This window comes from Solanum stenotomum, chromosome 5 (genome assembly GCF_019186545.1).
Source record: "Solanum stenotomum isolate F172 chromosome 5, ASM1918654v1, whole genome shotgun sequence".
NCBI classification, from domain to species: domain Eukaryota; kingdom Viridiplantae; phylum Streptophyta; class Magnoliopsida; order Solanales; family Solanaceae; genus Solanum; species Solanum stenotomum.
The window spans coordinates 62,581,474-62,598,884 of record NC_064286.1 but is presented as its reverse complement, the minus strand read 5'-3'; the positions used below and the strand labels follow the sequence as shown (position 1 = coordinate 62,598,884).

At 33.6% G+C, this 17,411-nt stretch overlaps 2 protein-coding genes across 2 annotated transcripts; both read right to left on the bottom strand.

Moving 5' to 3' along the window:
* Positions 1–3,842: 3,842 nt before the first annotated feature.
* On the bottom strand, positions 3,843–8,727 carry LOC125865574 (carotene epsilon-monooxygenase, chloroplastic). Its single transcript, XM_049545776.1, has 9 exons — positions 8,173–8,727; positions 6,747–7,043; positions 6,466–6,663; positions 6,004–6,105; positions 4,805–4,945; positions 4,615–4,722; positions 4,330–4,412; positions 4,081–4,243; positions 3,843–3,986 (listed from the first exon to the last, which is right to left on the bottom strand). The coding sequence occupies exons 1-9, from the start codon at positions 8,674–8,676 to the stop codon at positions 3,927–3,929; spliced, it is 1,656 nt and encodes a 551-aa protein (XP_049401733.1). The 5' UTR covers positions 8,677–8,727; the 3' UTR covers positions 3,843–3,926.
* A 583-nt stretch (positions 8,728–9,310) lies between these two features.
* On the bottom strand, positions 9,311–14,879 carry LOC125865953 (vacuolar protein-sorting-associated protein 37 homolog 1-like). The gene is made up of 7 exons (XM_049546222.1): positions 14,726–14,879; positions 12,964–13,188; positions 11,701–11,788; positions 10,856–10,895; positions 10,733–10,779; positions 10,485–10,605; positions 9,311–9,748 (listed from the first exon to the last, which is right to left on the bottom strand). Exons 1-7 carry the CDS (start codon positions 14,740–14,742, stop codon positions 9,585–9,587), a joined length of 702 nt encoding a protein of 233 aa, XP_049402179.1. The 5' UTR covers positions 14,743–14,879; the 3' UTR covers positions 9,311–9,584.
* Between the last annotated feature and the right edge of the window lie 2,532 nt (positions 14,880–17,411).

Genomic DNA, 17,411 nt, shown 5'->3' with positions numbered 1-17,411 from the left:
AAATTATTATCTAGGTGATTATAGGTACCAAAAAAATTAGGTGATTATAAATTATATTGTATTATTGATAATTTAATATTCCCTCCGCTTCAATTTGTTTGTCCTATTTTTCTTTTTAGTATATGTCAAAAGAGGTCTTTTTTTTACAATTCTTTAATTCTAACTTTTCATATTAGCACATATTAAAGATTGAAAAAAATTCTTTCTCTGTTATTTCAGCACATTATGACAACATTTTAACTACTTGGGAAAATGCTTGAATCGATCGTAACGTTTTATCACACAAATTAGCTTATACCAAATGTCTTGGTCAGAGTAACAAAATTCTTCTTGACACAAACAAAAAATGTGTGTATTAGGTGTGTGTGGTGGTGGTGGTCATCGTGGGGGGGGGGGGGGTGTTAGGGGGGAAGTATTGTCCAATCTCAATAGGCAAAACCTTCGATTTCCTCTTATCGTAGCTCTATATATAATCCACCTATCTTCTCCAATTCCTAAAAGTCAGCCCTCCAAGGAACTATACATAATGCCTCTTTCGCCACTAATCGCTTATGTTGGGTCACTTTCTAAGTTGCACAAATGAGCTACACACTCATTTATACTGGTTAATTCATTCCATTATATTATGTTTTTTTAAAACATAATAAAAGGTGAATGTCCATTCTTCAAGTCTCAACGTAATAATTACATTTAAGAAAAAACAAATCCAACATCCGAGCCACAAAATGACACAAATAAAAATTCCAAGATCGTAATCAAAAGAAAAGAGAATAATTCCATTCAAGTTATAGGTATTTTACGACAACATAAAATACAATTAGCTTAATTAAGTATCAAACTACAAATTATGATAGATTGATTATGGCTAACGTAGCTTAACAAAACTCACTTCAAGAGTACACATGAAAACTCAACCTTCAATTATTATTAAAAAAATTACATTTCCTCTTTAATACTTATGGGTTATATTACAACATATATACCAAGTAAACACTAATAAACGAACTCTCACAAACAATACTTAATTTCATCATTATTATAGCCAAAAGGCTTAGTACATAACTACATAATACACGTTCTTCCCAAATTACACAACATTTATTAATTAATCAATACATAAATTGATTAAACATAGGATTATATATTCAACAAGTACAAATTGGATTAGAAACAAATCCTTATTCAAACTATAATAACTTCCTTGAGCTCCTTAAGAGATTCAAATAGAAGTGAAAATGCCAAAGGATACAAGTTGCCCTTCATGATAACTAGAAAATCACCATCAAATGGCAATAATTCCTTACCGTGGGACTATAGCTCCCTCCAGACGAACGTGCCTTCGAGCTCGATCGAGAACTGAATTGGCGAAAATAGAGTGTCTTGGGATGCGTGCAAGCCACCCCTTTGCCACCAGAGTTGGTGGCAAAGGGGTGGATGTTGCTCATCAAAGAAATCAAACACAAAGGAACAGTCTAGAGAGAGAGGTGAGATGGAGGGTTTTTGTTAGGAAGGTTTGGCTTGTTGTTTATAGAGGCATGTGGACATCATGGTGTGTTTTTTTGTTATTTTTTCTATCGAGCAATAATGTTTTCATTTACTCTCTTGGTTGACTCAAACTCTCAACATACAAGTTAATAGTGGAGGTGCATGTTATCAACCACTTAAGCAAGCTTCACTTGTTATATCATGTTGTTGCTTAGTTAATTAGCTAGTCAAACAAAAAAAGTTTATACTCGAAATTATAGCGCTACGTTATCATTATGAAATGATAAATAATCTAGGCGACAATGTGTATTTTATATATATATATATATATATACACACAATGTTGTACCATTGAGTTCATTTGAACCTAATATTTTTTACGTGAAACATAAATTTATGTGTAGAAGCTCATAAAATTTCAATAAATAACAATTCTATAAATAACAATTCTAAATCCATCAAAACTACGATAAATTTAAATCTTGAATCTATCTCTCGCGTGAGTTTTTTTTTTTTGGGTTGTTGTTGTTGGTCAGGTGGGCAACAAAAGAGTGAATTGACTTGAGTGAATGTGTGGTCACTTTAGGGTAAAGTTAGAGCAAAAGAAAGCAAGTTAAGCATCTTCCAAAGGATATGCCTTTGGCACTTCCACTAAATTATATTGCCACCCTTTGCTTTTCCTAACTACTATTTAATAAGTATACTATAATAATTACTTGAATTTTAATTCATCATATATATATATAAAAACTCAGTTTTAACTTATTGTATTTTTTTTCAAGTTACTGACTAATTTTACTTAGATATAACATTTATTGGAATTAAATTTTTTAGAAACTTGATAGTGTAAAAATTCTTTTAACGTAATATAGTATATGCTATTAATTAACATGTATGCAAATTGCAAAACTCTAATTATAAACATACCCAAGTTAAGAAGTTGTGCAGTATAATTTATACGTACTACTCGGTACTACTTTCTTTATCTCAATTTATGTGAAATTTGTCGTTTTTCGAGAGTCAAACAGTTTAAATTTGATCAGTAATTTGCACATGAAATCTTCAATTTTTTTGAAATGAAATTTATATATTTGTAAACTACGTAAAAAGTACTAATCACAATAATTGACAACTCAAAATATTTAAAAGATATGTAAAAAATTTACAGTCAAATAATAAACTTGTTTGAATCTCGATATTTGAAATGTATCACACGAGGGAAAAGTATTATTTTTTTGGGAGGAAAGTTCAACTTTTTTCATTTTCCCCCTACTATGCTACATGTTTGATTAATAGAGTATATATTATCGATCAATTGAACTTCAAAGTCATAATAATATTGAAATGGTTTATGCTGTAATTTTTAAATATTGTGACATATAGTCTTCCAAGGTGGGCTAAATATTAGTAGTAATTTTGTTCTCTACTTATTTTTTTTTCTGAAAAATATTAATGCTACTTTTAGGTGACAAAAGCAGTATAGATTAATTAAAGTTTGTTGTAGCATTAATTTGATTGCGTAATCCTCTTTTTGATGAAAGATCGATGACTCAGTTTTCTAACCAAAGGTAAATTGGTCAAAAGTTCTCCTATATTATAATTGATGTCAAATCAGTCTAACTCCATTTTTAATCAGAAGTTTCATAAGTTATGTCACTCAAGAAATATTTTTCTCCACGCCAATTCGAAAAGTCATTTTTCTCATTTTAAAAAAATAAACTTAGGGGTCTTTTGGTAAAATGAATTAACAAAAATAATGCATACATTAGCTCTACGCATTGGTAGTACCTTTGTTTTGGACACTTTTTCTCAAGAAGTGTACTACCAATATCACGGGTTTCTATGTATTAATAATGCAAAAGGATTTAATGCATATATTAGCATGACTAAAGACCCAATTATCCCTCAAAAGCATTTTAACATTTTTTTCACCATAATTGTGGATGATATTTTTGTAAATAAATATTTGTATACAATTCATACTATTTTTATAGTACACTAAACCAATCAATGCATAAGAAATAATATATGCATAATTAATGCAAGCATAACTAATACACTCTATTGAACATTATTTTTATACACTCTACCAAACAAAGTCTTATTTTCTTAGAGGTCAAACTTCAAACCGAAAACAATCCATACATCTCCAACAACTTTAAAGGCATATTCTGTTATACAACAACATATTTAATGTATTCTCACAGGTACGATCTTTGGGGAGGAGGTTTGATGTGTACGCAGCTTTACCCCTATACCTTGTAGACGTAGAGAGGTTGTTTTTGAAAGATGCTCGGCGATATGTTCTAATATATAGAAAGAAAAAGGTAATAATGCCAGAGAAAAAATAGAACATTATGCAATAATGATGATTCTCATAGTCTACCAAAGATGTATATAATGTTCAAAGAATCAAGATAACTTTTCTCCTGTGACAAAATTTACAGTGCAGCAGCCAAAACAGATACTTTTTCCCTTTGCTTCACTTTCATGTATAAACCCTGCATCGAAAATGACGTAAACGGTTTATATGGGGAGAACTTGTTACTCATGTTAGAACAAGAAAATAGCTAGCTCTCGAGGTGAGAATCTTACGTTTGTCGTATGAATGGTTGCTCCAGTAGTCATGCTAATAGTTTGATCTGGAATCAACTCGAATGAGAAGTTCTGTACAAATATCGCAAGAGCAACTGTAGCTTCCAACAAGGCAAATTGATCACCAACGCATTTTCGTGGCCCTCCACTAAACGGAATGAATCTGCAACAAGTAAACATATGAATGATAATCTTCTACTCAGACAAGCTGTCTATGAACAGAGAAAAACTAATGGCTGAAATGAGTACCTAAAGTCAGTATTCGTTTCATTTGGGACGGGACCTTCCAAGTCGAACCTTTCAGGATCAAATTCTTCAGCTCTATCCCATACCTGGAAAAAAAGACAGCAAAGACAAATTATTTTCTGTACTGGTGACTTAACAGATCTTACTGAGCAAGAGTTAAAGTATTAAGCAAGTCATTAAGTGGTGGATGCAAAATTAAATAGAACAATTTCAAGGGATTAAATTTCCGAAAATCTCAACAGTAACAAGAAGAAGTGTGAAAGATCAGAAAAAGCTCTTAGATTTTACCTCTGAAGAATGATGAATGTTATATACCGAAATCATTATATCTTGACCAGCATTGACTTTGTAATTCCCGGGGAGGACATCAGCTACTTGAGCTCTTCTTATTAGGACCTAATAAAACCAGTTCTCTAAAAATCAGGTCATCAGAAGATAATGCATAACTATAAAGTCATCCAAAAATTGACTGACTGACAGGTGGATGCGGATAGAGTCTGAGTGACTCAGTTATGCACCGCGTTAAGAACTTGAGATTCTTCATGTCTTCATAGGTCGGAGAGCGTCCTCCCAAAACTCCATCTACTTCCTCATGTGCTTTTTCCAAAGAGGAAGGATCCTGCATTAAGAACATAAAATATGAGGGAAGAACAGGTTTTCTATAGTCTGCATAGTTTCTGTCATGCACCGTGTTTTATTGAATACAAGATAATGAATTATATCAGAAAAACATATGCTCACAGGATCGCCATTTCTTTCTAAAGAAAGACCAAAACATATCCAAGAGGAAAACTAGAATGAAGCAACTGGATTTGTCAAAGGGCAATGAAACCTGTTAAGAATTCCTAAATAGCACAATAATGGTTGAAAGAGATGAAACATGACTAACAAGTGTTACCATAAGTGACATCATGCAATGCGTTTTTTCTAAGAACATACGGATAGAACAATTCTTAGTAAGTTTTCCAAGCAGTATTGTCCTTGGGTAAGAAAAAGCTCTTTAACTGGCATTTCTTTTAGTTGCCGAGTACCATATTTCACAAGTTCTTTTTCTCTCTCTTTTTAGATAAGCCATCATATGTCACAGGCTAAGTCATATTTTCTTCAAGTCATCATGTACTTTCTTGTGGATGGGGAGGAATTTAAGTTAGCGTAAATGTCATAGAGATAAGAGGTAGAACCCATAGGCCACAAAAATTAAGTTGACTTCAAATAGATGTCCCTCTGACAAGCCAAAAGAAGGGAAGAGGTTAAAAGAAATCTTTTTCAACTTACATGAATGAACAACAATGTCCAAAGATATGGTTGACAACCAAGCTAAAGGGATTGCCTTGCATGAATAATTTCTCACTCATTGAAGAACCACATTTTAGAATCAAATGCTAAATCCATGACTTTGACATAAACACACAGAAGAGCAGGGTTATTTCTAAGTATACTTGCTGCAGTGAGTGTTTACCTCCAAAAAAGCCATGTGCAATATTTTAAATGTAAAAATTTCTAAAGGCTGAATTTAAGATGGAAAATACAACTAAAATATGCACCAAATACTAAGAAAAAAACCAACTTTGCACTTCTCTGCTGCACAATTTATTGTTTGTCATTCAAGTTGGAAAAATATAGAATGATAACTTAAGAGAGAACTAAGGATTCAAGATGAAGGTCAATCAAAGATACCTTACTCAGCAGGTATGCCGTCCAAGTCAAAACTGAACCTGTGGTTTCATGCCCAGCAACTAGCATTGATAGAAGATCATCTCGAAGTTGTACACTTGAAACCTGAAATTCAGAAAGTTAACATGTACTGAGAATGCATATTAAGCTAAATATGCAGTATTTTGTCTTGAAGAAGAAATCACCTAGCATTTTTTTTTGTCTCGGTTGAGATTTGAACCCTGATCTCCTATGATTTTCATTTTCACCCACTTTAGCGACCACTAGGCACACCCTTGGGAAATATGACTATGACTATGATTGCATGAGAACTTAAAACAGTGGTACTAACTGTAATTCACATTAACATACCATATATGATGCTATTTACCTAAAAGAAGTTCAATTTCGAAGAAGTTCTGTAATCCATACACAGAAAGGAAGTTCAATCAGTTAAGTATCAAATGAGTTAAAATCTTGGCCAACCTCCTCACGGCTAGCAAGCAAAAATCGAAGGATGCTTGGATCTCTATCATTCACGTACTCATCTTCATTAATCCTCTCACCCTCAGATTCTACAATCTCTCTGCACTTTGCAATGAGTTCTTCAACTGTTCGTCTGATTAATGAAACTGCATTTTCAGCCTTTATTTGTCGTGGGATGAATTTACATAAAGCTTTGATCTACAAAAAACATGGATGATTTCAGTCAAATTATCAGACAGATTAAGCTCAGCAAAAACCATTTAAGTATAGGAAGGACCTGCCTGCCAATATGGCAACAAATCAGTTGAACGGAGCTCTGCTTCTTTTAATGCAGTGTATACTGCATCAATAACTGGACTGTCAGTAGTAAGGGAATCAAAATTGTAATTGAAGAGTGCAAGACCAATAACATCAAGTGTTAGTTGAGAAAACTTTGCCTCCATATTCACTGCAGAGCCAGAAATTGCATTAGGTAAAAGTTTCTCCACCATTCTCTCAGCACATCTGCAAAAGACCCGATCAACTATTACTGACAAGTACTTCTTGTGAAGAGATGGAACCACAGCCCTTCGCCTTGCCTATATCAAATTAGGTCTTTAAGCTCAAAACAATACATTGGTGACCATAATAATGTTATACTAGCGTACTGTACTTTCCATCAATTATAACCTACTAATAAATAAATCATCAATTACATCATCAATAATAAACCATAGTTCACGGGAATTCCACATTTCATTAGTTTATTACCAAACATGAGGTCACCTTGAGCTTGACATCACATTAGTTTTCACTAGACTAAAGTCGAGAGTGTGCTTCCCTTTTATGCTCTGTATATAGTATATACCACACACTAAACTAACAAATTACAACAATCCAAAGTAGACAGAAAAGATGAGAATCTTGGGGACATCTAGATTTCATATTAGTATTCACCAGATTGAATCCAAATTCCAGTTTATATAGAAGATACAAAAGTATTGACCCTAATTACCAAACTAAAACTCCATAAAAGTTTACCTTTTATTTTAATAATCTACTAAAGGACCCTCAATTGCTTGGCATCAACTAAAATGGAACTTTCAAACTCTCTCTTTAAACCACAAGGTGTCATGCTGCATAATTTAACGATATCAACTGCTATGCGCCAATTCAGACTTGTTAGGTCTGTGTTCTATATCAATTTCATTCTATTTGGACTCATTTCATTGCTATACCAATAAAAATGAAGTTGTATAGTTCAACAACACCTACACCTCAATTCCAAACTAATTGGAGGTCAGCTATATGAATCTTATGTATCTGTTTCCCTCTTCTTGGACCATTTCATTCCGATACAAATACATTTAACACTGCATTATCCTTTAACACCAAGTCGTGTTAAAGCAATATCTACAAAAAGGCATGTGAAACTGCATAATTCAACATCTATACTGCAATTTCAAACTACTTGGAATCGGCTACATGAATCATCTACATCCACTCTGCTATATGTGGGCCTATTTCATAAGGAACTACTCCCCATCCTGATTTAGACCGTTTTAGACCATAAATTTCAAAAGCCTTCCTTTTCCTCAAAACTTCGTGCCAAGTCAAACGTTATCACATAAATTGGAACGGAGAGAGTAAATCAAGTTCCACAATTAATAAAAAAAATAGGTAAAAACAAAATTTACGAATAACTATGAAGTGATACACAAAACTTACCGTCCAAAGAGGACCTTCTGCAATGGCAAAACCAGAACCAAACAAAAACTCAGAAACCTCAGCAACAAGCCCTTTACCATACTTTCCATAATTCTTCAAAACATGCTTAGCAATAGCAGGATCACTAACAATAACAAAATTCCTCGGTCCAGCAGCAAGACGATAAATAGGTCCATACAAATTCATCCATCTAAACAATGGAAGAAAAAGAGCACCACCCAAAAGTTCAGAAACATCATCAAGCTCAGCACTCGCAATGGGTATGTTAGAATCATCATTTTGGCCTAAAGTAAGTGACCTGGTAAGTTTAGTAAGCCAATCTGGACTGACCCATGAAGTGGGCTTAGTTGAAGGTGGTTTCTTGTTGTCAATGGAGGATTTAATGGTGAGTTGTGAACGATTTTGAAGTGGGTTTTTTGGGCGGAGCACGGTGGTCCGGTGGTGGGGGTGGGTGGTGGGGTTAGTGAGAAGAGAGAAGGAAGAAATGGTGACCGAAAATGGCATGGTGATGGTGAAGGAGAAGCAAATATGTAAAGTGGAATTTCAGACATTCATATGTTATAGAAATCTTTTATCCACATTATCATCTAGTCGTACAAGAAAATAATAAAAAATTAATAATAACAATAATAATAATAATTTTTAAAAAATACTATATAAACATGCTCTTTAATTTAGCTTCATTCGATATCAACGTCCTCCAACTTTGGGCTTACGTAGACACTAAGACGTGAATTGGCACATAGACAGTCACATACATACATGTGTCTACTTATTCAACTTTATATATATTTATATGTCTATTTGCGCACATTCAATTAATAAATGGATTAATGGTCTGGTTTGTTCAAATATTTTTATTTAATGACATAATTTGCTCTTTAAAGGAGTTAATTTTTCATTTTTGTCTTTCAAAGTCATGTCTAGCAAGAACTAATTCTTTAAGGACGTTTGGTTCGAACCTTATATATGAAAAAATTCTTAGTAAGAAATATTTTCTTTCGAATGGGACCCTATACAACACGCATTCAAAATAATCGGCTACCGAACACCAAATAGAAAATACAAAAAAATAAAAAAATAAAATCTTTAAGAACATGACACGTGCATGACATTAAATTGATTTCTTAATTAGCCAATCCAACAAACCGTCATCAGAAAAGGAAAAAAAAAGGCATTCTTAAAGCAGACCATTTTCTGGCATCTCTACCACAGTAAATATAACTGAATTTTCTTATAAAACAGTACTTAACTTAGTCCTCTTATATCAAGCATGCTACCCAGTAGAGGCCAAACTTGGCATAGATTTGTCACAAAATTATATCTGAAGCAATATTATGGTACACACGCTTTTAGAAGCAAAGGAAGACTCAGCTATATAATATTCACACACATCGTATTAAGCAAAACATTCAGCCAGTTATAGATGTCTTTGCAGCAAGGTGTGTAAGTGCGCGTTTGTGGTAACTTTGTCGTAGCTTCTTGTACTTATGCACAAATGTTGCAAGATCGATTTCCCCCTCGAGAAGCTGTTTCTCTAGATTTTCAGATTCCTCGTCTGTTTTTCTCATGGCATCTGTATAAAGAGTAAAAAATCAGATTCTTATAGTTCTTTCTTTGCATGTCTGATAGCTTCATATCATATGAAACTTATAAATAAACCTATGCTAGTCAAAGTAGAACAAGGTAACACCATTCAAGAAAGACACTATAAAAGTGCTAGAGAGCAAACGCTATGGAGTAGAGTTACCTAAATTTTTAGCGGCTGAAGTCATGTCTATACTGTGAGGATTAAATGATAGGAGGACTATGAGAAACTGTTTCCAGTAGCAAGTAATAAGGCATCGTGATATATACAAAGGCAAGTCGATAGATTTTAGCCATGCAAATATATGACACCTGTGAATGCACAAGCACTAATACAGTTGACGGTTCCTGGAGCTTAGCAGAAATCATCTTATCAATTTGATGGAACAGAAAACTACACAACTTTAGAACTAACAATGCAGCACCACCTGTTGAGTCAAGAAAGCTCCCCAATGCATCAGATCCTTACTATTTCCATATTTGAAAAAGTTTCCTTTTTATGATGAAACATATTTGAAAAGTTTCCTTACTTGAAGTCCAAATAAGACAAGATTGAACTTCTGATAGGCCCTCAACTCTGTTGAAATTCCAGCATTAAGAATCCCCAAAAACCAAAGATCTAATTTTTGTTCTACTGATATATAATTATATATTTCGTTCCAGCTGTCTGGTCATCCCCCACCCCCCAACCAAAAAAAAAGTATCATGTACTTCCATTTTTTTACCTTGTAGCCGATGGAGGAGTGATGCAGGAGAGTAGAATTTTAATAGCTCTTCTTTTCTCCTTTCCAGTTCATGCAGCTTTTCTTGAGCAGCAGCCAATTCAGTGGTGCGGATGATTCTGCACTGTAATCAGTAACATAGGATCAACAAATAAGATCTTTCCCAATGAATAATTTGATGCTAAAAGGTCAAAGTTCTCATAAAAATTGAAAGTAACACACAGAGGAAGTAAAAAGAAGTAATATCTGACCTGATTCCTAAGCTCCATTATCCGCGGTTCTTTTTCTAAATTCTCCCCTGCAAAGAGAGCAGATTCAGAATCTATCTGCTTAATGAATAAAACCTCTAGTCACAAAGAAGTATCCAGACTTACTAGCAAGTTGCAGAGTTTCATTCCGAAGGTCATCTCTAACCTGATTAGGTAATTTATTGGAAAAACAGTCAAATATTATCCGCACTAATCAAGTGAGAAGAGAGGCTAACTATAGTAAGATGACTTTAATAGAAAACAATTCTGTCTCACATAAATTAAGCAAACATGAAGATAAGAAGTACAAGAGGATCATTTTGGGCAAAAAAGGAAAGGGAAGGAATGGAAGAAAGAACAAGAAACATTCATTGACTGTCCAAATCTGCAAGAATCTTAAGATACTTAAATTGCATGAGTGAAAAGATTAGAGAAACCCCAAGCACATTAGATGAAACTACTACAGTAACTCTCAACAAGATGGTGAAACACTGGAACAGCTTCAATGCATTCTTTTATTGTAACTTAAAATCCTTGCCATTCATGGAGAAAACCCCCAAAGAAAGAACAAGAAACATTCATTGACTGTCCAAATCAGCAAGAATCTTAAGATACTTAAATTGCATGAGTGAAAGATTAGAGAAAACCCAATAAAGCACATTAGATGAAACTACTACAGTAACTCTCAACAAGATGGTGAAACACTGGAACAGCTTCAATGCATTCTTTTATTGTAACTTAAAATCCTTGCCATTCATGGAGAAAAACCCCCACATACAAATGTAGAACAACTAAATTCAACCATTTCCAGAATACTTGTCCCATAAATAACTTGAATCCTTGCTGCCTCAAACAATTTGTTCATTCAACCAGGTACATGGATACATTGGAGGAGTACAAATAAGAACTGATCAGTTCAACATGCAGAACATGCAAACAACTAATGGTAAACCAGAAAAAATTAATCTTACTTTATTCTGAGTTTTGACAGGCTCAAGTGAAAGTAATAAGTTATGATATCCATCCTGGTGACATAGAAGGTCCCTTAGCTCCTCAAGGCTGAAAATTTTAACAAGAAGGCAGATCGATAATCAGACACTAAAAGTGAAGCAGAATGAAGAAAGAGGCTTAGCACTTCCCTTCATTATTTTATTACCAGATCTCTTACAGTTTATCTCGTCTCATTGTGAAAATATGCACTGCTGGTAACTTAACGAGTGCCATAGAAAGATCAACCAAGATCTTCCACAGAAACTAAAGGCACAAAAGAAACTATATATGCTTAGCAAGATGCATACAGAGATGCTTCTCAACATACGGAGCAAACCTGAGGACAACTTCTACCACAAACTTAGACGGCACTTGATCTAGATAACTGTTTTACTTTTCATTTGTTTCATTTTCAAGTGTGTTTGGACATAATTTTTGGGAGAACTAGTTCATTCATGTGAGTTTACGGACATGCAGTGTTTGGGTGGAAAACAGGAATTTGCTTTGCTTTGTTCTCCGACTTTTCTATTAACCCAAAAAACAATAGCTCATGTTCCAGAAAACAATCAGGGTAAAATTATATATTTACCAAGATGCACAGACAGGTGTTTCTCGCCTATTAAGAAACCTGAGGACCAACTATGTATTCTTTCTTGTTGGGTTTCCAAATTGTTTTCTTAAAAACAGAATATCTGCAAAGCTACTGCCTTCGAATGAAATCTTCTTAGTTCATCAAGAAAGATATCTGGAAAGCTACTCCAATAATTTCTAGAAAAGACACCCTATTAGCATCAATTGTCCATAATTACTTAGTAGTTTTTAACCACAACACAGAAGGGCTCTGCTATCAAATAATAAAACTTGTACCAGCAGCAGATTTTATTATAAGTTCTCCCGTTCATCACTAAAATTTGCATTTCATGAAACTCCTAAGAACACAAGCCAAAATTCTGTTACGAAGAGAACTAACTATACTACTCCAAGTGCACGATGGTATCATTACAGCTTCAAGGTTTATCAGGAGTTCAGAAAATTATCTATTGGGATCAGAGAGCTATATGATTCTACAAGTTAGTAGGTCGACGTGAAACCGCCCTACAGACTTGGTCAAAATAAAATTTCATGAGTATCAAAAGTTTGCTCAGTTTTAAAAAAATGCAGATACAATGGGAAAAAAATCTTGTAGATTTTATAAGAATAAAAAAAAAGAAGGGGGGGGATAATATACATCTGCCAACACCCACCTCTTATCTTTTATAGCAGCAATAATGCCTGCAGCCTCTGCAGGGGAAACACGTGACACTGAGCTTGCCCTATCTGTTGGTCTTTGGACACCAAAATTGCCTGAAGAGCTTGGACTAGGAGTTCCGGGGCGGGAAGACCCAGGAGACTGGGAGCTTCCTACAGATGGTGGATAGCATGATTCATTGTTACCCTCCTGTGGACGTTGCTGAGGTTGCTGCGCACCCCTGCGGGAATTTTTAAAAAGGTATATATGTTAAAAATAACTAATTTACATAAGCTAATTTTATGCATCCTAGTTGCCAATTAGAGCATACCATGTCAGTAAGCAAGCCAAAACAAGCTACCAAGTCTTATGGTAATAAACCATACAAATAACATGCATAGAGTTTTCTGATTTCTGAATGCTTATAGGAAAATGAATAGAAGACACCAAACCTTTTTTTTTAATGATAAAGGTAAACATTTCATCTAATAGTATTAAGAAGGTACCAAAAAGGATTACAAAAAGAGATGCTTTCCTTCTATGTCTTGAAGGAGTACAAAAGATCTAGCATAGAGTTCATATCAGATACAATGTTCTTCCTACACTGTGAAGTGTAGACTCGTTAAATGTCTAGATTTAGCATGCAATGACATAAGATTGTAAGATACTCTCTCTCCTCCTAATTAAACATCTATCATTCTTTTCCTGCCAGATATTCCAGAAAATGCAAGTAGGAATTTCCTTCTGACATAATCTGCTGTCCCTAGAAGAGTACAAATCATGCCTGCTGCATAGAGCATATACATGACCCGCATAACTCAAAAACATTGACTAGATCTGCCTAGTAAAAGTACAGTACAAACAACAACTACGCCTCAATCCCAAACAAGTTGGGGGCTATATGAATCTCCACTTCTTTATTTAAGTTATCATCATCATACTAGTAAAACTAAAAGTAAAAATTAATTAAATGTATAAACAATAATAACCTATATGAATTTTTTTCCTTCATTATGCCCTATCTTTAGCTAAATCTGCATTGATACCAAACATTTGAGGTCTATCAATACAACTCGCTCCGATGTAATTGTAGATCTACCCCAACCCCCTTTAACACCTGAACTTACCATAGTACGGTACAAGACACCAATAAGATCATCTTATTAGAAGTCCATTAGGTGAAGACAAACGAGAGAATTGTAGTTCCTCCAATTATACAGTAGCTAATGATCCCAAGCCTCCTATCTAACAAAGTAAAAAATTTGCTATCACCTAAGTCTAACATTATGAATTTCTCCTACTTCATAACAATAACAACATCATCGCCGCTTCAATCCCAAACTACTCTCTATTTGGGAACATCTTATTCAGATACTTAAGATTCTCTTCTTTTTCTTATGACTGTGATGTCTGGACCAGCTTTCGCACATCTCGACTAATTCCAGAGTGTACCTGTCACCTCCCAGGACTAATTCCACATAAATACTCTACAACTTATACTTCTAAAACTTCTCCAAAATTAGATGTTCCTAAAATTCCACACTACCATAAACTGACATCCAAATCACCAAAAAGAAAACTTCCTAGAACTGATGCGAAACAAACGAATTTCAACAAACTAAGCAATATATCATCCGACAAACAAAAGAGAAGATCTCAACAGATGAATTACAGTAAAACGAACCCTAATTTCAACAATTAAACGCGATAAACTCAGGATTTAACAATGGAATCATACAAACGAAACAGAAAATCGGCGATTATCAAAGAAATATTACCAGAATTTATTGAGCATGGCTTCGAACAATCAGAAGAAAAATGGTAACTTAGTAGAGAAGATATCCTTTTCCAATTGACTTCCCTTTTCTCTTTGCCAAAAACTTGAAGAAACTGTGAATAAATTTTCACACAATTTTTTTTTAATTATTACTGCTGTTTTATTCTTCTTTTCTTTTGGTGTGTTGTATATGGAAAACATATTTTATCAATGTTTATTGATTAAAACTTATGAAAAAATATTTTTTTAATAGGAAAATAAGCTTTTTGAAATTAAACACTCTTTCCACCATCTACCCTCAATTACCCTGTATATTGATCAATTCGGTTCGATTTTAAAGTTTATTGGTTTGATTTAATGGTTATTGATTTGTAGATATGTTAAATCGTTATAGAACCATTAAGTTACTGATTTACCGATTATCGATTTATCAGTTATTGATTGTTATTAGTTCAGTTATTGGTTTAACCATTTGACACGCAAAAAAATCATTAAAAAACACTTAGAAATAAGATGAAAAAAACAAATGAACCATGTATATGAGCTGATAGTTTTCATCTTACTTAAAAACAAATACTAGCATGTTGTAGAACAATCAAAAGTTTGAGATAGTCAGAATTAAAAGTATGAAACTGAATCCTAAGTCCCATTATCAATAAATCAACAACTTTTTTTGGCTCAGTTATCGATTTCAGTTCGATTTAGAACAACCCCACCCTTGCCCCATCCATTGGTGTAGTCTTATAGTCACATGTAATGTAGGATGATCAATTGAACATTCTTCGTTGAAAACTATATGATATATATAGGATATAAATTAGAAGGTGTTTGGATTGACTTAAAAGTTGATCAAACCTACTTCTAAGTTTGTTTTTGATTTCTCAAAGTGTTCGACAAATATAAAAAATAATTTAAAATAAGTCAAAAGTAATTTAAAATAAATTAGAAAATGTTTGACAAAGTAAAAAATGTCTTAAAATAAGTCAAAAATCAAAATAGGTCTCCCCCTACTTTTTAAAAAAAACTTAAAAGTAGGGATGGACTGGGCTGGGCTGGGCTGGGCATAAAATACCGAATTTTCAAACCGAACCGAAATTTTTGGTTATTTGGTATTTGGTAATTCGGTATTTGGTATGGTACTCGGGAATAAAATTTTAGAATTATGGTATTCGGGTTTGGATTTGGTATGAGACATTAGTACCATTTGGTATTCGAAATTTCCCGAATATCAAATTATTTACTTGATAAGGTCATATATCAACATATTCATTACTCATTAGTACAAGTCCAAAGAGAAAGTTAAAGAATAAGCATGAATAATCCAAATACATGTCTTTTAGTGGTATCAATTTGTTTTTCTTGATGTATTCTTACTTATTGATCTTCTATTATATTGTGTGTCCACATAAAAAAATAGAAATGATTGGAGAAATAGTATTAACTTTGTAATATAATTGGCTATAAGTTCAATACGGTATTATCGAATCCCAAATTACCAAATCAAAATTTAAAATTTAGTATTTGATATCTACTTTTAACTACCAATTACTGAATTATCAAATCCGAAATTTGACAAAACCCGAACCGAAATACTTCTCATTACATGGGAGAAATAAGAGGAAGTATGGTTGGACAGACAGAATAAGTGGAAGGATTTACATGTCAATCTCTTCAAAAACAATGTCGATAACAAGTAGTGAAGACAGGAGACGTTGGAATTGGTTTGCAACGGATGAATCAAGGTTAGATTTATCTGTTATTTGTTCAAATCACATTCAACGACATCATTTTGTGTAAAACTGTGTGTGTGAAGCAACTCAGTCGAACTTCTGCATTCTGCAACCCACCTGTTTGTGACATCTTTTGATTGTCCAAAATACAAATTTTCTTCTCAGTTTTTGCTAATTTTACTGGTTTGAGTTAATATGATATGGTTATTGTTAATTGATCTTTCCATCAACGTATTCTTTCAATCAATAAGCTTGCTTGTGAACAGTATAAAACCGAAACCACCACTGTCAATTTTTTATGATGCCATATTGGGAAAATGAATGATACCAACTTATTCCTTTGCTACCTAATTAAAAGAAAATCAATTACTTGTATGTAATATTATGCCTTCATACGTTGAATAGTGTTCACTGTACTATATTTGTGACACAAAAGAATTTCAAAGAGATAAGAGTCTGAAAAATATCTCAACTTTGGTCAGATTTGTTGTTGCGATACTAAACTTTCATAAGGACCTATTACCTCCCTAGACTATTTAATATTTAATACCGTATTTTAAATAGTCTAGGAAGGTAATAGGTCCTCATAAAAGTTTAGTATCGCAACAGCAAATCCGACCAAAGTTAGGGTACTTTTCAGACCATTATCCCAATTCCAAAAAAAGGGACAAGAATCCACTAAACTCTACTAATAAAGAAAACAGAGATTGGTAATGTGTGCTTCATTCTCGAGATGACGAGTCTGTTTTCTCTGTTGGTTGTCTTCTCGAATTCGTATTCGTGGTTGTTGTGCTCGCCTTAAGTTTGTGTTGGTTACTTGTTAATCATCATGATGCACACATATGGTCAAAGAAAAATCTGTAAAAGTACACGGATGAAACAAACATGGTAATTTGGTTAAGTGAAAGAAAGAGAATCCTAAATTAATGGGTAAAGTAAAAATAGAATCCTAATTAC